Source organism: Heptranchias perlo, chromosome 10, assembly GCF_035084215.1.
Source record: "Heptranchias perlo isolate sHepPer1 chromosome 10, sHepPer1.hap1, whole genome shotgun sequence".
Lineage (NCBI taxonomy): Eukaryota > Metazoa > Chordata > Chondrichthyes > Hexanchiformes > Hexanchidae > Heptranchias > Heptranchias perlo.
The window spans coordinates 73,235,657-73,257,233 of NC_090334.1; the positions used below are offsets into that span (position 1 = coordinate 73,235,657).

At 42.6% G+C, this 21,577-nt stretch overlaps 2 protein-coding genes across 2 annotated transcripts in view; one reads left to right on the top strand and one right to left on the bottom strand.

Annotated features, from left to right (window-relative positions):
• The window catches only part of entpd5a (ectonucleoside triphosphate diphosphohydrolase 5a), a 44,150-nt gene extending 41,546 nt beyond the window's left edge, over window positions 1–2,604 (top strand). Inside the window, exon 14 of the mRNA XM_067992012.1 lies at window positions 534–2,604. Coding sequence (XP_067848113.1) covers window positions 534–620 — 87 coding nt within the window. The 3' untranslated portion in view covers window positions 621–2,604. The remainder of the gene's footprint in view (window positions 1–533) is intronic.
• On the bottom strand, window positions 232–20,791 carry coq6 (coenzyme Q6 monooxygenase). Its single transcript, XM_067992011.1, has 12 exons — window positions 20,518–20,791; window positions 17,176–17,307; window positions 16,635–16,693; window positions 15,088–15,214; window positions 13,793–13,923; window positions 11,976–12,083; window positions 11,318–11,380; window positions 10,914–11,021; window positions 8,590–8,792; window positions 6,589–6,704; window positions 5,646–5,812; window positions 232–5,147 (listed from the first exon to the last, which is right to left on the bottom strand). Exons 1-12 carry the CDS (start codon window positions 20,708–20,710, stop codon window positions 5,118–5,120), a joined length of 1,437 nt encoding a protein of 478 aa, XP_067848112.1. The 5' UTR covers window positions 20,711–20,791; the 3' UTR covers window positions 232–5,117.
• Window positions 20,792–21,577: the final 786 nt, after the last annotated feature.

Below are 21,577 nucleotides of genomic sequence, written 5' to 3' on the forward strand. Positions count from 1 at the left end.
ACAGCAGCTATCTAGGAAATCTCAACTTTCAAATCCACCCATTTTCAATATGCATTACCTGGTATTTGCTGCATATTATAATATTGGTGAGGTTTTTTAAAAGTCTGTATTGCCAATTTTAAAACCCTGCTTTTCAGGTTTTATTTAGTGCTTTTTTTTTATATTTTAAAAAGAGAAATCTGGGGTGGGGGGCATTGTACTCCCAAAAAATCCAAGTAAATTCAGATAAAATCATTTGAAAACAGATTTTATTTTGAATAATGCTAAAATGACCAAGGGACTTAAAGGCATACAAGCTAAATGACAACCCACAGTTTATGGTCACTCACTTAATCTGGAGGTAGTTTTTTTAAATTAAAAGTTGTTAAATAAAAGGTTTTCTAAATTTAAGAGTAAAATTGAAGAACCTAATGCTTATTGTTATGGCTCCTTCCACTCAATTGCCTCCCACTTTGTCTGCCTTTTCGACTTGCTCTGGATGGAGTTTTGTTTTGTGGTAGCATTTCTCACCCTTGCATTTATTGTTTTCACAGCTGACCAAGAAAGTCAATAATATAGAAACTAGCTGGGCACTAGGAGCAGCGTTCCACCTCATCCAGTCATTGAAGACTGCTCCATGAAAAAAAAACCTGGCATAAAAGATTTTTATTTAAGAGGGTAGTGATGCACATGATTGTGGTACTATTTTTGAAAGTATGAATGCTGTGATTTACACCTGCAGAGAGAAAGATACTCTAGTTCCAAACTGGACTCCACCCACTGAATACAATCCAGAGAAGACTTGTCTCAGTAGTTATCTCACCTTTGCACTGGGGGTCTCATTGCTTCATGAAGTGGGGGGGCGGGGAAAGCCACTCTGTTTTTGATTCTACTCATGGATAAAATAAGATTGGAAATATTAAAAACTATAACCTTCTATGGACGTGCAAAAAAAAAAAGTTGGTATTGTCATCTTTCATGGAAATCCTCAACACCTCCTTTGACTCCAACATGGCATAGGGTGATAATTGTGCAGTACAAGCTCTTCTTTTGCAATTTGGGAGCAACTTTGATATGCTCCAATACTTTTTTAGTGTTAACAATTTAATTTGGTTAGTGCTCCCACTCTAACTGAAAATCATAAATCATCATGAAAAGAAAATGAAGCTGTAGATCAGTTCATAACCTTGATTTAAATACAGCTGATTTTTTTTTGAAAGGAGGAACAAACCATGATTACTGTTCTAGTGATAGTGACTAAAGATGTGAACTTTTAAAAATTACCATAATGTTCAAAAATTACATCTCGCACCAGATTTGATCACAAATATAGATTTGTTACCTTAAATAGAAGCTTAATCTTGAAGTTGATTGGGATGTTTTATGATTAAAATTGTTGGGGCACTAGAATGTTAAACCCTCCTGTTGAGAACCAATCTTGGCTGTACCAGCAGGGGAAGGCATTTTAACCCCTCCTGTGAAGAATGAAGGCTGCTGCCCATGGCCTATCTTGCACGCCATCTAGTGACCAGGTTAAAGTAGTTTTTACCCTGGAGCTGTTTGCCTTTGGATTCCAGGGACCTGGTAGCAGCCTGTCTGGATATAGCAGGGAGGTGGAAGAGAAAGGGAATTTTAAAGCAAGCAAACAGAGGAAAAATAATGTCTCTTGATTACCACATTTAGATTTTCAGTTACAGCCTTGAAAATGGATCACTTTTAACATCTATATAAATTTAAAATGTAACTTTTGGACAAGTTTGAATTCATAAAGTTTGAATCAAGTATTTCCAACACTGTGGTAGATGTATGGTCCTGCCTTAACTAAACTTTGTCATCTCTTACATAAACTGCTTACGAGTTGTACTCTTGTGCAATAAACTGTAGCACTGTGAGATTATTGCTGTCCTACTGTTTCTGTAAGACCTCTCTCAGGTTATTACTATGCTGCTGTTCTGTAGTGTTTTAAATCTAAGGGTAGAGCTGTAACAAAAAGTAGCACTGGAAACATTAACCAGCTGTTAAAATCACCTAGTTTTTTTAAAAATTATTTCACTTCCAGCCACTGGGATGATGTACCCCTCATAATCCAACCTATGCTTTAAAGTTGTCTGAGTTCCATTCTTGAGTTTGACTAGCTCACCAGACCAACAAACTCGTATCCAACCACTGCCTCAGCAACTTAACACCTCCCTCAAATTGAAAACTATCCTGCTTGCAGCCCAACCATCAACCAACTAAAGCTCGTGGTTTTGGGAAGCAGAAGAGCACTTTAGGCAGAGAGGTTAGCACACACATGGCTACTGTATGCCAACTCCTTGTAGTTGTACTTCATCTCTATGAACTCTAGAATTTGTGCTAGCTCCTGTGGTACAAAATGATTCTTGCTTTTTAAAAAAAAATGCTATATTGCACATTATTTAACTGCATGATGGCTGTAATTAGTGAGTACTTTATATAAAAGTTCACTCGTGACTTTTTTTTAAGTTGAAAGGAATTCAGGACATCTACACGCACAGTTTAATGTTCCAAATGTCCTTGTCATGTGATGTAAATTCAATGGTACATTTATCATTATGAATTGTATTTACATTCAGAATTTAATAAAAAAATGAATATTGGATAAGTGCTACTTGCTCTGTCTTCGTTGCTTTCAGCCACACTACCAGAATATTTAGCAGAAGGGCAAGAATCTGCATTCTCACCTATCGTACAGGTAGAAGTTTTTAGCAGAAGCTCCCACACCCCTTAAGCTGGCCTTCGAAGCCAGGCAACTGCGTCCTATCTGCACAGCATATTTATTTGTCCCATTTGAACTTTAATAGTCTCTGCAACTTGAAATGTAGGTAGATTCATGGTAATAAAATTAAATATGGTTCCTGAGTCTCTGTGGTACACCTGCACAGCCCATAGACAAAGCTTTATTGACTGATCATTCAAATGCAAGAACATCTGCAACTCCTCAGCTGCACGTCCTAATTCACTAGAGTGTAAATTATTCATCTTTAATCCTTCTGGAACAGAGCTTAAAGACACAGGGAATGCTTTCAGAAATTCAGGCATGCAGGATCATAAAGTTGTGAACCTTTTGTTTCACCCTACTTCAATCCAGTAAAATTATGTCCTACGTGTTGATTGACTTGTACTAAAATTTAATTTTGTATTGAATTTAAAAATTACACATTATAACTGTTGCCAGTTTCTCTTTCTCCTTTTACAAACTAGACCACAGGAAGGTCATACTAGTATTTTTTTTAAATTAACTGTCTCCCTGTCTGCCCTCTGTAGTCTTGGAATAATTATTTTAACTTGGAATTTTCTTAATATCCTCAAAGTATTGTGAATGAATTTTACTTATTTATATCTTATGAACCCAAATAAGACACAATGTAAAGAAAGCAGATCTTTCCTGCTCCTGCCTCCTTCTCCTATCGAGTATTCTAGGAAACTGCTGCTGGTAGAATAACAATGTAATGGAAATTAAATTAGACACAATTGCTGAGCATCTAAAACCTGCAGAACACTACTAGTGCTGTAGATTTCCTGCAAAAATTAGTACAATGGTCATAAATAATTTAGTTTTTAAAAAAATTACAATATTCCCAGGGCCTAGTTTGTAAAGGAGATAGTTTCTCTATCAACAGCTGTAATGTGATTTTGTTTAATGCAACATAATTAAATTTTTAGTACATCAATCCACATTTCAATATGTAGGACATAATTTTACTGGATTGAAAAAGTTCACTGCTTTCTGATCCTAAAACAAATCATATTTCTTGAGCAGGGATTGTCATTGAAGAGCGATATCAAAAGCTGGTTCTAGAATTATTTAATAAGGTAGAAAAGTTGGGGGAAAAAAAACTTACTGCTTTGGCAGGGAGCTGTCTTCAGAATTGATCCATTAAACATTAGCAAAAATCAGACTTTTAAATTAGCAATAGGAACTGTAATAAATTAATTTGCCTTTAGAGAGCAATGACTTCAAAATAGCAATCATTAAACTGTTACCCAGGTAACTCATTACAGTCATCTAGATATCAAGTTGACAAAAACCTCAACACAAAGATTGGAAGATCATAAGCTGAACTTTGAAGCCAAATGCATTCTGCTCTAATATGTGGAAATCCAGTTGAGACACAACACAAGTCCACAGATGGCCTTTGCATAAGTAACCACCTGTAATTGGAGTTTACCTAGGCAACGACTGAAGGGTTTGGTAAATTTGCAATCTTGCTGTTTTAGAAACCCTGCTGTTTTGTGATCACTCACTTCAGTAGTTTTGTCACTTCTGAAGACACCGCCTGCAATATCAGTCCAATCTTTAACAAGTATTTACATAAAAATTAATAAAATTACAAATAGTAAAACATGAGTATTACTTTTCTGTCCTTTATCATTTGTAATTTCACTTTTTTGCCTTTTAAAAACATAATTTGTAAGCAGCAGTGTATGCTCTTATGGTGGCTCTCATAAGTCTGCTTTCTCCCCCTCGCCTTCAAATTTGTATTGGCCTGAGCTGCATGGGATACAACAGGTTCTGGGATTTCCTGAAGCCCAGAAATTGTCTAACTTACACCACCACCTTTAAGTCCCTCCATACTGTTCAGACAGAACAGGTATACTCCCTTTCCATAAGTAAACGGCAGTGATATAAATGTATACTGTAGCCTATAGCAGGGCTATTGAATACTAGAACATTTAAACAGAGCCAAACATTTAACTGATGTACCAAATTTTTTACTTTTTTAATCCACTTGTTAAGATTCCTAAGTCTGAATGGACTTGTATTTTTCTTCAAGGTCTAACAAAGCACTGGATTGTCACAAACCACAAGACAAGTGTGACCAGTGAGTGGGTGTTTGAGTCATTCTAAATATTTTTAGACAACACACGCCATTCACCACCCATGCTGTGCGGTGCCATGTGACAGACTCTACACTGGATGCAGGCTGGCCAAGAATTCTTTGAGATTATACAAATCAGTCCAATATTTACCATGTATTCAATTCAAAAGTAATAAATTACAAAGAATCAGTCCTTTGGAGCAAACAGCAAGAACCTATTACAAAACTTCACATCAGCCAGAACTCGCAGCATCCTCCCGAGACAGAAAAAATCCAGTGCAGTTTTCAGAATTCAATTCACTTACTGACAAATGCCATGATTTGCTCCTGGAAAACAATGAAAAAGTTTTTGTAAAAAAAAAGCCAAAATCATAGGCAAAACTCAAGCCAGTTTTGCTCAAATGCTCATTTTCCTTCAGGAGAGCGTGCTTTTTTCAACCCTTGAAATGACAGGGCCACGAATCTGGAGGCCTCTGCCAATGCCATTCTAATATGGCCTCTAGGTGGTGTGCAAGAGCAACCTTGGATGAGGTTGGACTCCAGACTTTGTCTGCAGCCTTTAATACTTTTCATCTTCGAGTGTTTATCTAATTATCTGAATAGCCACTTGTGCTCATGCATTCCATATTCTGATAACTCTTTCTATGAAAACACATGTTCTAACCTCCCCATTATGCTTCTAATGCCAAACCCAAGTTTATCTGCCCTTTGTTACCAATTTATAGACCAGTGGAATTAATCCTTCAGTATTCAAACCCTTGTCTTATTCCATACCTCACATTCTTATAATGCGCAGCAAAATGGCTTATGGCTTCACCAGATTACCTTAATAGGTACAAAGGCATTTGTTGCTTGCAGGCCAAGGCTCCTCAGCAAGATCATTGGTGTACTTTTGGTTGAATACAGTCTCTTCAGCAGGTCTATTGCAGCCATGATAGGGAGATTATGTCTCTGACGCTCGCTTTCAAATGCATTCAGGTGTTTGGTAGACCCTGGGTAAACAAGGTGAGACAGTGACTCAACGGTCAAACCACAGTACGGTCAACTCAGTTCTACCAAAGTTAATGCTGCTCAGAAGAACAAGTGATCTTTATAGGGAATGAAAAGCATTATAAATAATAGATTGAAGGCTGGGGAGAGCTGCAGATTACAAATTATTGCCCTTTTCCTTCCTTGATATGGCTGGAAACTTGGCCTAAACACAGGCTTTCATTCTTTATAACTGCTAAAAGAAAGCTGGCTGATGAGTTATTGGCAGTCTCAGTCCAGGTCCTTGATAGCCTACTGGGTAAAGCATTGTCCCACACTATAGTGCTATTGCCTGAAGGTGCCAGGTTCAATTTCTAATCTGCGCCAAGCTGTTATCAGTTGGGGTGCTGAAAATGGCATCAGCATCCCTGGGCTAGGGAGCAGGGGAAAAAAAAAAGCCATTGTTCTTGATCAATATCTGCTGGTGTTGGGCAGCCTGCATGGCCATGAATGTCAGGGGCCAAGTGTGGCTGTGATGCCCTCTGCAGTCAAAGAGCCTGCCAACAATCACATGGTTGAGCTCATTCCATGAAGAACGGCCTATAAAATGTGAAAAGGAAAATAAGCATCTAGTGGGATATCCAGGGTTCAGAACACTGACACCTGCAGCATGACATTGCAAAGTCCAGAACCCCTAAAAGTGAGAATGCATCGAAAGATAAGGTGTTCTCTGACTGCCAGCCCCACCCAAAATAACCCAATTCTCTCACACTATGCAGAGACATAAAGGTTCTCCTACCTAGGTCTTTGCCATTGAAGGCAGCCTCGCTGAGATGTTGCGAGAGACTGGACACGTCCCCAAAGCCCAGGTTGACTCCCTGGCCTGCTAATGGGTGAACTCTGTGAGCAGCATCACTACAGAAAGAGAAATCACAGGTGAAGAGAAGATTTATTACGAGAGTGAAACCACCTGCCCTACCAGGTCACATCAAGGCAACCAGGCTTCATTTGTATTATTTCTAATTGAAGGAGGGAAATCAGGGTTTAAACACAAAGTGCTCGACACAGTATTTGCTGTTCAAACTGTACGGAAGGCTCACGTTTATTTAGCAGAGTGACGGTTACAGAATTGTCACTCAGTATATTTACGGAATTTTTTTTTTATTATCGATGATGACTTCATTAGAGTAAGACCTAGCTGATAAAAACTACTGAACCCCAGAGCACACAAGGAGCTGGACTGTCAGTTGAATATCTCAGTGTCCATTTCTCAACCAACACCAGCAAAAACAGATTAACCGGTCGTTCATCACATTTGCTGTTACGGGGATCTTATTTTGTGCAAATTGGTTGCCACGATTTCCTACTTAACAGTGGCTACGCTTCAAAAGTAATTCATTGGTTGTGAAGCTTTTAGAGACGCCCCATGGACATGAAAGGCACTTTATAAATCGAAGTTATTTCTTTTAGGGACAAGTCATTAAACCAGATCATTTCAGCACCAACACTGTACGTGCTAATTCAGCTCCTTGCACCGTTGTGCTTAGTAACTTTGTTTAATCAGTTCCGCCAAAGGAATCTTAGAATAAAATATAGAATCACAGAGCGCAGAAGGAGGCCATTTGGCCCACTGTGCCTGTGCCGGCTCTCTGAAAGAGTTAACCAATTAGTCCCACTCCCCTGCTCTTTCCCCATAGCCCTGCAAATTTTTCCTTTTTAAGTATTTATCCAATTCCCTTTTGAAAGTTACTATTGAATCATCTTCCACCACCCTTTCAGGCAGTGCAATCGAGCATGTACTCAGTAAAACTTGACAGGAGGGCATAAATTAACATTCGCTTTTGGATTTTTGCAACTATTTTGATTTTGTGAGAATATGAGTTCAATTTCTTTTCCCACCCCCTCTCCTCCCCACTCCTCCTCTGGGACCGGGGGTCCCTTTGAGCAATGCACCACCTGTACCTCGTCTGCTCTCAGGCCTGCACCGATAACGGTGGCGTTAGTTTCTAGGGTAATATCTGGGCAGCCTGGGAATAACAGTCCATGTAAGGCCTCCACTTAGCACAGGCTCACAGCAGTAAAGCTGAGATCGGAAGCTCAGCACCAGGGTGGGGGAAGAGAAAACAAACTTGTTGGAGACCCCCACTGCAAAAATCAAAAGGGAAATGCTTCCAAAATATGGCTTTTGCTTCTCAAAAAAAGACAACGTTTTTCACAGTAATAATGGGTCAATTTCCAAAATTCCATTACATTCACCAATTGCTTCAGATTCCAAATCAGAACTTAGCCCCTGTACCTTCACAAAGAATCCTGATTCAATTCAAATCAAATGGAGCCTTGTGCCTAACTAACAACGGTCACTACAATTCAAAGTAAGTCATTGCACATGAAGCATTTTTCAGATGTTTGAGGTGTTAAGATAAATGCAAGTCTTTACATTAACAGCATGCGTTTGTGTCATTTTGTAGTGAATCTGTAAGATCACACATTAGAACGTGCTCAGGGGTGGAGCTGGTATCTGGAGCGCCCAACGTGCTGTGCTGCGGATTGGTAAGATGCAAGGATTCGCCAAAGTGCACCTTCAGATTTTCACTGTCCTGATGCGAGGAGGCACAGTGCAAATGCTTTGCTGCAGAAATCAGAAGGACAGCCATCCACAGCCAGGTCTTGTGCACTTCCCAGTGACCAGCCTTACAACACTGGCTAAGACCTGGAAGCAAGTTGGCTTCCTAGAAACCTTTGACCTCATAAGTCAGGACCGCAAGGAGACAGGGAGAAAAATAAATACACATTATCTTACCCGATGAGGGCAACTCGCGGTCCAACATACTTGGTGGCATGGCCCAGCCCGAGCGGAAACATGGCCCTGCTCTTTGGGTCGATGTGAGCCACACTTGGTGGCAGCTGGCGTACTGACGTGCCCGATGGCATCAGGAACATAAAAGCGGTCCTGAACATGGAGCTGGCAGTGTCAACGAATTCAGAGTGATTCTCATTACTCCACTACAAAAAAAAGTCAGAAAATGTAATTCAATAAAAATTCTTCTTCGAGGATTAATCAGGATTTTAGCCCCATTCGTCACAAATTAAAATGTTATCATAACATAATTGTTACAAGTTTAGGTCTGGCCTTACATATTCTCTTGGGTACAGCGGTGCCAGTCACTCCCGTAGCAATCTGAGCATCTTACATTTAGGGCTGTGCCCGTACTGCTCAACATCCAACTATATAATAACGTAACCTATCATACACTATTGTGTAGTTAGATATATAACTATTTCTCGTTATAGTAGATATAATTAGATTTTTTAAACTATATCTCGTTATAGTAGATATAATTAGTTATATAACTATCTAATTATAGTTGATATAATTAGATATATAGCCCCTTGTGATCTGCACTGGATATTCGTGTCTTTCGCATGTGTGCTTCTCCAATCTCTTTGAAGGCGGACTGAGAAAACACTTGAGTTGAGGCCGGATACGAATTGTTAAGCTGTTCTATTTCACAGTACGTGAACTTAAGAGCAACAGTAACATTTGGATTTACTTATTTCAATCAGTTCAACGTGTTTTGGTGTAATAACACAAAATAATGAATATGCCACGCTCTCCTACATCGGTGGGTTGTCTTGCATATCTTAAACAAAATAACTCCTAACTATTCTGAGTTTTAACATTCTCATTGCCTTTGCTGGGCTTGTCTCTAAACTTGTGTGAAACATTGCTTTAAAAACACAACATCTAAGAATAACAGTGTTTACCCCCTCCCCCCCAACCTCCCAAATCCTTTCTGTGGAAAAATGGTCAAAAATTGCAAAAGGTGACAATGATATACAATTCCACATTCCATCAACCTCAAAATAAAATTGAACCATAGATTAAGACTGCAGTGTCGGGGAGTAATAAAATTGTGGGCCTATAACTGCAATCTTCCACATACTGAATTGCTAATTTCATCCATGGCTATGTAGCAGATTCAAATGGAGGCCAAGTATCTCCCAATAGGTAGGGAGGGAAGTGCATGTCTGAGAATGTCAGGCGAGGACAGAATTGGGCTGTGGCTACGATGCCCCGGAGGACAAACAGCCCACCAATACTCAACAGTTTAGACTCGCACATAAATAACGGTCTCACGAGACTGGTCCCGGAGGGCTTACCAGCCCACGTCGTAGCACGAGCCAACGTCCAAGAAGAGAAGACGAAATAAAATGATGGAAGAAGTATTTGGATTGAGTCTCCAGCCTGCCTTTGTAGCAGGGGAACAGTCACAGAATGGGAGAGCTCCAGGCAAATAAAAAAAAGACTGACACAAGTTGTGCTGTAAAGCAGTAGGACATGGGTTTCCAGTGTGCACCTTGACAGGAATCCATTTAAAACATAAAACATTATCAATTTTTTTTTTTTAAATTCACAGCAACAGAAGTTTCCATTTCTTTTCCCACAATTTTCTATCCTCCTCTCCTGAAGGTGGTGACTCTTGTTGGAAGCTTGCTGTGTGGTTGCTATTTCATCACCTCACATAAATGGTCATTTTGCAGGGGAGAGTCTGCACTGTAAGTGTTGAGAGCCTGTATTTTTAAATCGCCACTAATAAACTGTCCATGGTGTTTCCCACTTGTCATTTAATGACTATAACATACAGCAATAAGTTGGGGAAAAGATTTCAGAAATTTGCTCCATAGTACCACCTACTGGCCAGAGCCTGCAACTACATTGTTACAGGTACTTACAGCTGTTTACATACAGGGTTTCCATTCTAAATGTTTACATAGGCAGTTTCAATGTTAAATGCGAACATAAAAGTGTGATCCAAAATTGTGACAACAGGAAGTTGGACAGGCACCTATGCATGTTTGTTAATAATATACATAGATGGGGAGGGGGGGGCATCAGAACCCAGCCTGGTCCTATTCGCATCCAATGTCCATATATGCATGCATATTCCAGGAATGGTGGACATTGATCAGAAGCAGCGATCCTGGTTGGTTTTTTCCCCCTCTCTAGTCGTCGGGTTCTAAGGCCAAACGTTGCCCCAGCTGAAATCAGCTAACTCTGCACAGACAGATATCCAATCTAGAACCTTCCGATCTACATGGCTTAACTCTGCACAGTCCACTTACAAAAGCGGAATTGATGGCGTCCACGAACGTCTCTTCATTCATGCTGAGCAAGTCGGATGCATGCTGGTGGGAAGTCGACCACACCAAGGAACTGACAGTATCGGAGAGCTGGAGAAACACAGAAAGAGAGGCTCAAGGATTAGGTCAGAAGCACGTCGCATAAACATCCTCATGCTGGGATATCAAAATACATCTACCCTAATCGTGGGCAACAATTAGATATGTGGAAAGAACAGCTGTGATACAGCTCTCAAAATCAGACAGAATAATGGAAGGATTGCGGTACTGGGAACATTTTAATCAAGGAGTTTGTGACTTTATGACAAACCCTTTTAGTGCAACAGCTACAGAAAGTCTCCGTCTTTTAGTTCCAAAAAGAAATTTAAATTTAAAATGAAGCGTACCGGAAGCATTGCAATTGGTCCAGTCACCAGAAACCGCTGCCAAGCCACATTGTTATCAGTAGGCTAAGGAATTAAAAGAAAAATAGTTAGAAGCAACGCCAGTCAATCACACAACATTCTGTTTGGTCATTCTCTTCAGCAGACCCCACCCTCCAAGGTGGCTCACGTGGCTTGCTGGCACCCAATGCCCTTCAGCGGTGAAAAGAGGCGTCACCCAGTCACTCTGATCACCCTTCCTCCCCCCCCCCAACCCCCGTCTCCGTTAGTTGTTACTTGTTGACTCAACAGCACATCTGAAATCAGGGAGACACCGCGCGAGGCACTGTGACACAAGCTGACATCCTACCCCACTAGTGCACAGCACCGGTGCGCTGACCCACCGTGCCTCCACACCAGACCGGGGTCACATTAAGCAGGTATCTTACACAACCACCGAGTCTATAACCATACTAGCGGCTAGTCAAAATTTGGCACAATCACACTCGCCTTGTTGGTCATTTAGACGAATGCAGCAGCCAACTTGGAGAAACAGGTAGTCACGGCAACCTCACACTTCATTTCACTACAAGTGAAATTATCATCCTGAGAAACTGCAGACACGTGTCAATAATCCAAATACATTCACAGCAGTGAGCAAGGACAAAAAGGGCGTACTTACCTCAGCAAGACGAAGGGTAGCAACCACAGCAGACTGATCGTACTTCCACTGCAGGGTCTGAATATCGGCAGACTGCCGTACCATTGAGTTTGGACCGTCTGCTCCGATCTATGTAGAGGAGAGATACAGCCCTTTAATGTAGTAAAGCTAAATTGAACAAAAAAGTCATTTAATCAACACGATGGAGTGGTCAGTGACCCCCTCCCCAAACCCCAGATCCTATAGTTTAAGTATTATTACATAGAATTTACAGCACAGAAACAGACCATTTGGCCCAACTAATTTGTGCCGGTGTTTATGCTCCACACAAGCCTCCTCCCATCCTACTTCACCCTTTAAGCATATCCTTCTATTCCTTTCTCCCTCATATTCTTATCTAGCATCCCCTTAAATGCATCTTTGCTATTCGCCTCAACTACTCCTTGTGGTAGCGAGTTCCACATTCTAACCACTCTCTGGGTAAAGAAGTTTCTCCTGAATTTCCTATAGGGCTTATTTGTGGCTATCTTATATTTATGACCCCTAGTTTTGGACTCCCCCACAAGTGGAAATATCTTCTCCACATCTATCCTATCAAACCCCTTCATCATTTTAAAGACTTCTATTAGAACACACCTCAGTCTTCTCTTTTCTAGAGAAAAGTGCCCTAGCCTGTTCAGTCTTCCCCGATAGTTATAACCTCTCAGTTCTGGTATCATCCTTGTAAATCTTTTTTGCACCTTCTCCAGTGCCTCGCTATCCTTTTTGTTATAATGTGGAGATGTCGGTGATGGACTGGGGTTGACAAATGTAAGGAATCTTACAACACCAGGTTATAGTCCAACAGTTTTATTTGAAAATGAAAATAAAACAGTTGGACTATAACCTTGTGTTGTAAGATTCCTTACTTTTTGTTATATGGAGACCAGGACTGTGCACAATACTCCAAGTGTGGTCTAACCAAAGTTCTATATAAGTTTAACATAACTTTTCTGTTTTTCAATTCTGTTGCTCAAGAATTGAACCCCAGTGCTTGGTTTGCATTTTTTTAATGGCCTTGTTAACCTGCATTGCTACTGTTAGAGAGCCATGTAGGTTCTAACTCACTTTTGATTATCACATTTTTGATGGGCAAGAGTAATTTTTTTTAAATTAAAACATCTGGGGGAGCTGGATAGTGTAATCAGTTAGTAGATTGTACATTAATAAAATACATATATATGAATGAGGGTGTGTGGAACTTCATCTCCCAGCTGCTGCTTTCAGGGCAGCACTGTCAAGAGGCCCGAAAGCAGGTCACCTCCAACTCTCTCCCCCCTCCCAGAAAGAGGAGGGGGTGCTGGTGGTGGAAAAGAGGCAGAGAAATAAAAAAGTTGAATTTTTCAGCATCAAGGAAATGTTTTTTTTTGTGCTGTGGAAGGTCCCAGGCTCAAAACCAGGTCTGTGTGGAGTTGGCCAATCTCAGCCAGGCAGTACTAGGGATGTTACAACAGGCCTTCGCATCCCTAAGCTAGAAAGGGAGAAGAAAAACAAGGAATCACGGACAATTGGCCAGGTCCCACGTCGTGAATTACGTGCGAGCGGATTCCCGGTGAGGACAGGGACAGCCTCAGCTGTGATATCAGAGCTTATCGAGGAGACGGCCAACATATGTGCTGTCGCATATGAAGAATGGCTCCTTGGGCAAGGTGCCAGAGGGACTGCAGTGCCCATTGAAATGGGCTCCCAACATGAATTGAAACCTTCAGTTAAGAAGAGAAACTTGGAAGAGCAATATTAAAAAAAAACCATTGCACGTTCTCCACAGCTGAGAGTTTCAGGGGTTCATTGATGCTCACCAGTAACTTTGTCTGAAGTTTACTCCCATCAGCCAGTTCGACGTGCACCCATGGGTTGGTGTGAGGTGACAGGTAGGGTTCTGGCCATGTGTAGTTCACCACTCTGCTCCTGTATAACACATGCACCCTGTCTGAGAAAAACAGCACCAAGCTAAGCACAAACTATTCCATCCTTGTTTATGCATTTTCACCACCACTCCCGGAGTTGCCTCACATCCGTGCTCTCTTCCCCATGGGAAGGGTTGCTTTGTGACATCTGTCCTGAGGAATGCAACACTTGTACACCTGGGTCAACATCAACCACATGAAGATTGGTGAGCTAAGCTTCTGACCCCATATCCTCTCTGTCACCAAAGACCACCTACTTCTACCTCCGTAACGTCGCCCGTCTCCACCCCCGCCTCAGCTCGTCCATGCCTTTGTTACTTCCAGGCTCGACTATTCCAATGCTTTCCTGGCTGGCCTCCCACCTTTCACCCTCCAAAAACTTGAGCTCATCCAAAATTTTGCTGCCCATATCCTAACTCGAGCCAAGTCCCGTCTACCCATCACCCCAGTGTTAATTGTATCCATATGATTTATATCAATTAGTGTTAATTGTATTCAGGTGGTGCGTATCAATTGGGGACTCTCTTGTATCCATGTATATGTGAGCTTATCCAGGGTGTGGAGTGAATAATGTTGAGCTCTGTGAATTAAGGCTCAGAAGCAACTGAAGACCACCTGGCTATCCAATTTATTACACCCTGTGCTCGCTGACCTACATTGCCTCCCAGTTCAGCAACACCTTGATTTTAAAATTATTATCCTTGTTTTCAAATCCCTCCAAGGCCTCACCCCTCCATATCTCTGTAACCTCCTCCAGCCCTACAACCTTTGAGATCTCTGAACTCCTCCAATTCTTGCCCCTTCCGGATCCCCGATTTTCATCGCTCCACCATTTGCGGCCGTGCCTTCAGCTGCTTAGGCCCTAAGCTCTGAAATGAACCTCTCCACCTCTCTCTCCTTCCCCCCCCACCCCCCTCCTTAAAACCTTGGGTCTTGCCTTAACGTCTCATCTGAAAGACTGATACAAAAGCGAGATACTGGCAGGTGGGTGAAACTCTGGGAACCACACGAGTCAGCACCTTTGGAAAAGAGGCAAATAAATCCAAGTGGCAAAACTACAAGACCTGACGCATTGTTTAAACGGTTCACGTCTATTGATGATCTAAAAGAGTAGCACTGCAATTACCTCAGCAACTTGGTTTTGAAAGCTTTCAGAACATCTTAGGTTCAAGGAGGTCAACACCTACCAGCAGCGGCAGCCAGCTGTTTAGATAAAGCTGACAACACCACATCATTCTCAACCACGAAGCCCATGTCCTCCAACAGGTCAGCTTTATCAAATGTAATTATAGCATCCGAGCATTCATCCCAAACCTGAGGAGAAAACGCTAGAGTTTCAGAGTCACTGTTCGCTCTCACTATTGCACTTAATGATGAAGCGACAGAACACGGCATAATCTAAACATTCAAGGAAGGAACAAGAAACATTCAGTAAGTTCAGCTCAGCTTCTCAAATAGGTCCATTTTCATGTCCCCCCCTCCCACCCCACCCCACATACCAAACTCATACCCCTCTACCATTTGTTGAATCAGGATTCTTCCCTTTTCTCTCATGAATGCTTCAACCAAGTCCATATTCTCCACACAAGGATGTCTCAGGTAGTTACTGTTAAGTTACATTTAGCTTGCAGTAATCTTATGATTGTTTCATTTTGTTCCCTTCTTATGTTCAAGCATGAAGAGTTTCATGTCTTTACCATCGAATCCCTTCAGGAATTTATAAAACACTGATTGTGTCAAATTTTGTTTGATAACGCTCATGTGAAGCGCCTTGGGACTGTTTACTATGTTAAAGGCGCTATATAAATGCAAGTTGTTGTTGTTGAGTCTCCATTTTTCCTTCCCTCCCTCTCTAGTTTCTGTTTTTTCCAGTACATTAGTTGGGTGACAAGATCAGATAATGAAGTTTGTGGATACACGGGCACACAAGCTATTCTGCCCTACCTTCTGATCTTTTTCCCTTCTATTTCTCCCCATGCCAATCATCTCTTAAAAGTCTTTGATTCATACTAGGGTGCAGTTCCATAGACAGTAGCCCTCAGGTGCTTCATCTAAGTGTCAATACTCCAACTTAAGGGACTTGAGCACAGAACCTAGGCTGACACTTTAGTGCAGTACTGAGGGACCGCTGCACTATCGGAGATGCCATTTTCCAATTGAGAAGTTAAACTGAAGCCCCGTCTGCCCTCTCAGGTGGATGTAAAAGATCCAATGGAACTATTTTGAAGACGAGCAGGGGAGCTCTCCCCAGTGTCGTGGACAATATTCAAACAAAATAGAAACAGGAATGGGCCATTCAGCCTCTTGAACCTGTTCCGCCATTCAATTAGATCATAGCTGATCCGTACCTCCACAGGTGCCAATCACCCTGTGGAACAGTGACTACCACAAAGGGCTTATCAGCTGAACCTGATCCTATCCTCAACTGAAGTCCAAATAGGGGTGTTTGGCTAGTGATCAGGAGCAGGAACCCCGATTTTCCAATCCCTATATCACAAGGGAACCAAGGTCACTTGCAGCACTGCTGATGTCTCCTTGGCTGATATCAGCAATCTCCTCACAGACTAGATACTGAACTCTGAACCTTCCTGGTGTGTACGGCTGAGCTTGTCAATGGTTAAACTCGCTGAGCCATCACTGGAGCTTTAATCTAACCTTAAAAACAAACCAAACACAAAAACAATTGTAGAAAATGAATCAGGTAAAAACCCCACCAAAGCAACAATGAGTTTACCTGCATTCTCTTGAACGGCTTGTACCTCATGTTGCATATATGATCCCAAGCTCCAAAACCTACGGAGAGGTGAAAGTGATAGAAACATTAGGCTGAAACAATGAAAGAGGTCTTTTTAATATTTTACGCAGTGTGTACCATGCACAAAAACAAACAATGCAATTGTATTATTGAGAAATGAAAGTGCTCAATGCTGTGATCAGATGCAAAGTATAGGGGCAGGAGGAAAGACAGGGAGAAAGTAATTCTCTGGTGCCCTAGTCCCTTGACCCTGATGAGCATAAATAAGAGCACATCTTTACAGTGAAGCAGCAGCTTGACTTTTTACTGTTTGGAAAGAAGAGGCAGGCAAGAGACGATTGAAGTGCATCCTCCAGCCACGCATGCAAGCTTCTCAAGACTAGCGACCTAACCCAGATGCGTTACTCAACAACATGGCTAGTCTGAGTACTCCGCTCTGATACCTCCCACCCCCCACCAAAATAACTAATTCCAGCACGACACACTGGAATAAATGTACCAAGGGTGAACTGGAACATACGGTTTAAGAAGGCCGCAGCGCCCGGTGTGAGTGTGCTCACTCGGTTACTGTGCAATTCTGGCAGCTTTCCATCTGTTTTGTTTCCAGCCTCCAGTAACAGGATCTTTTTCCCTGATAGATTCTGATCATAAGCTGCAGAGAAATAAAGGAAGCAAGTGTAATACAAGTTTTCATTTCAATTTTTTCATGTAACTATACAAGAATGTCACTGTATAAAGATCATTCAAAATGTTTTGTTTTTAAAAGCAGCAAACATGTTACATTTCACAACAGCTCATTTACAAGAAACATTATTAACCAGACTCATAGAAAGGTTACAGCACCAGCTCTATGCAAGAACAATCCAGCTAGTCCCATTCCCCTGCCCTATCCCCGTAGCCCTGCAAATTTTTTCCTTTCAAGTACTTATCCAGTTCCCTTCCGAAGGCCATGATTGAATCTGCCTCCACCACCCCCTCGAGCAGTTCATTCCAGATCCTAACCACTTGCTGTGTAAAAAAGTTTTCCCTCAGGTCACCTTTGGTTCTTTTGCCAATCATCTTAAATCTATGTCCTCTGGTCCTTGACCCTTCCACCAATGGGAACAGTTTCTCTCTCTCTACTCTGTCTAGACCCTTCATGATTTTGAATAGCTCTATCAAATCTCCTCGCAACCGTCTCTGCTCCAAGGAGAACAACCTCAGCTTCACCAGTCTAACCATGTAACTAAAGTCCCTCATCCCTGGAATCTTTCTAGTAAATCTCTTCTGCACCCTCTCTAAGGCCTTCACATTTTCCTTAAGTGCGGTGCCCAGAACTGGACACAATACTGCAGTTGTGGCCGAACCAGTGTTTTATAAAGGTTCGTCAAGGCTTCCATGCTTTTTTCTATTCGTTCATGGGATGTGGGCATCGCTGGCAAGGCCAGCATTTATTCCCCATCCCTAATTGCCCTGGAGAAGGTGGTGGTGAGTCACCTTCTTGAACCACTGCAGTCCATGTGGTGAAGGTTCTCCCACAGTGCTGTTAGGTAGGGAGTTCCAGGATTTTGACCCAGCGACGAAGAAGGAACGGCGATATATTTCCAAGTCGGGATGGTGTGTGACTTAGAGGGGAATGTGCAGGTGGTGCTGTTCTCATGTGCCTGCTACCCTTGTTCTTCTAGGTGGTAGAGGTCGCGGGTTTGGAAGATGCTGTCGAAGAAGCCTTGGCGAGTTGCCGCAGGGCATCCTGTGGATGGTACACACTGCAGCCACGGTGCGCTGGTGGTGAAGGGAGTGAATGTTTAGGGTGGTGGATAGGGTGCCAATCAAGCAGGCTACTTTGGCCTGGATGGGGTCGATCTTCTTGAGTGTTGTTGGAGCTCAACTCATCCAGGCAAGTGGAGAGTATTCCATCTTGTGCCTTGTAGATGGTGGAAAGGTTTTGGGGAGTCAGGTGGTGAGTCACTCGCCGCAGAATACCCAGCCTCTGACCTGCTCTTATAGCCACAGTATTTATGTGGCTGGTCCAGTTAAGTTTCTGGTCAATGGTGACCAGCAGGATGTTGATGGTGGGGGATTCAGCGATGGTAATGCAGTTGAATGTCAAGGGGAGGTGGTTAGACTCTTTTGTTGGAATTGGTCATTGCCTGGCATGAATGTTACTTTTGTACTCTATGCCTCTATTTATAAAGCCCAGGATCCCATATGCTTTGTTAACCGCTTTCTCAACCTGTCCTGCCACCTTCAATGATTTGTGCACATATACCCCCAGATCTCTCTATTCCTGTACCCCTTTTAGAGTTGTGCCCAGTAGTTTATTTTGCCTCTCCTTGTTCTTCCTACCGAAATGTATCACTTCGCATTTTTCTGCGTTAAATTCCATCTGCCATGTGTCCACCTATGCCACCAGCCTGTCTATATCCTCTTGAAGTCTATCACTATCCTCCTCATTGTTTACTACCTTTCCAAGTTTTGTATCATCTGCAAATTTTGAAATTGTGCCCTGAACATCCAAGTCCAAGTCATTAATATTTATTAAGAAAAGCAGTGGTCCTAGTACCGACTCCTGGAGAACACCACTGTACACCTCCCTCCAGTCCAAAATGCAACCATTCACCACTACTCTGTTTCCTGTCCCTTAGCCAATTCTGTATCCATGTTGCTATAGCCCCCTTTATTCCATGGGCCACAATCTTGATAAGCCTACCGTGCAGCACTTTATCAAATGCCTTTTGTAAGTCCATATACACCACATCAACTGCACTGCCCTCATCTACCATCTCCGTTACCAAATCAAAAAACTATCAGGTTAGTTAAACACAATTTGCCTTTAATAAATCCATGCTGGCTTTCCCTAATCAATCTACCCTCGTCCAAGTGACTGTTAATTCTGTCCCAGATTATCATTTCTAAAACCACTAAGGTTAAACTGACTGGCCTATAGTTGCTCAGTTGTAACATACTTGAGGATTGATGCGATGTGCACTTTAACTCAGAGCAACCTTCTTGAAATTCCACTTGCCACTTTGCTTTATTTTGGTAAGGAGTTGTTAACCATTTTACAATTAACATGGACACCTTAATCCCCCACCACAATCCACATTTCCAACCCTTCAACATCTCTATCTTTCCAACTCTCGCAATTTTATTTTAAAGCTCCGAAAGCTTGTGAATTTAAAATAAAATTGCTGGACTATAACTTGGTGTTGTAAAATTGTTTACAATTTCCAACTCTCAGCATTATTCCGAGAACCCGTAGAGATCTTTATTGCAACTGCCTCAGACGCCCTAGATCGGACTCGGCTGTGATCCACAGAACGGTCCAGTAACCTAAGGGGTTGGGTTTTTAAAATATTTTTTTATGGGATGAGGGCGTCGCTGGCAAGGCCGGCATTTATTGCCCATCCCTAATTGCCCTTGAGAAGGTGGTGGTGAGCCGCCTTCTTGAACCGCTGCAGTCCGTGTGGTGACGGTTCTCCCACAGTGCTGTTAGGAAGGGAGTTCCAGGATTTTGACCCAGCGACGATGAGGGAACGACGATATATTTCCAAGTCGGGATGGTGTGTGACTTGGAGGGGAACGTGCAGGTGGTGTTGTTCCCATTTGCCTGCCACCCTTGTCTTTCTAGGTGGTTGTTGATGCCCCATGAATCCATACCCCAACATGAATTACCTGCAGGGAATTAATTTATATTTATGTAAAAGTATAGCCCGTTGCACCTTTAAGAATTTGAATGGTTTGGACTCAGCCCCCTACCCTATGACCATAGGTCCCACTCTTAACGTTTCTCCCACCTTGGCAGCTCCATACGCCCTGCCCTGGGATCCGTATTAACCCCCGGGCCCCGCTCTATCAGTGGGCCAGTACCCTCGAGTCCTACCTAGAGCGCAGGCCATGGCAGTGCCGACCATCCCACCGCCGGAGATGACCACATCGTACAGCTCCGGAGGCCCGGACTCCTGCTGCTCCTCCCGGTTGGAGGAGCATCTCCTAGAGCCTCTGCTCCCCAGCAGCCAAGCCCGACCCTGAGCACGGAGGCCACAAACCACCCCCGCTCCCCTCCACAGACTCATTGCAATTATAAGGCCAGCCGAGCAACATCCATGGGAACGGTCACCTTCCACAAGGGGGCAAGAAGACACTGCGGGGCGGAAGTGCATATAACTTCCGGGTGGGGTAGCAGTCAGCCAATCGTTATATGGTATGTACAATACGCTTCCGGTTATGCGCAGCAGCCCAGTACTGCAGCATTTAATAGGTAGTGGCAGCAGGTTTTGATTGAGAATAAGTTTTATTGCAGGATTGCATCTGCTGTGCCTGTTACTGAATATAAATACATCCCAAAATAAATTCTTACATGCATATAGTACTATATCAGTCTGAAACATCCCAAAGTGCTTTACATACAGTGACTTACTGTGTCAGCCTTGGCTCAGTGGATAGCACTCTTGCATACTGAGTCAGAAAGTTGTAGGTTCAAGTCTCACTCCAGAGAATCCAGACTAACACACCAGGGAGTGCTGCACTGTCGGAGGTGCCGTCTTTCAGATGAGACATTAAGCTGATGCCCTGTCTTTTCGGGCAGATGTAAAAGATCCCAAGTTACTATTTTGAAAAAGAGCAGGGGAGTTCTCCCCGGTGTCCTGGCCAATATTTGTCCTTCAACCAACATTACAAAAAACAGATTGTAGAATCGTAGAAAAGTTACAGCACGGAAGGAGGCCATTCGGCCCATCAAGTCTGTGCCAGCAATCCAGCTAGTCCCACTCCGTCACCCTATCCCTGTAGCCCTGCAAATTTTTCCTTTCAAGTACCCTTTTGAAAGCCATGATTGAATCTGCCTCCACCACCCCCTCTGGCAGTGCATTCCAGATCCTAACCACTTGCTGTGTAAAAAAGATTTTCCTCATGTCACCTTTGGTTCTTTTACCAATTACCTT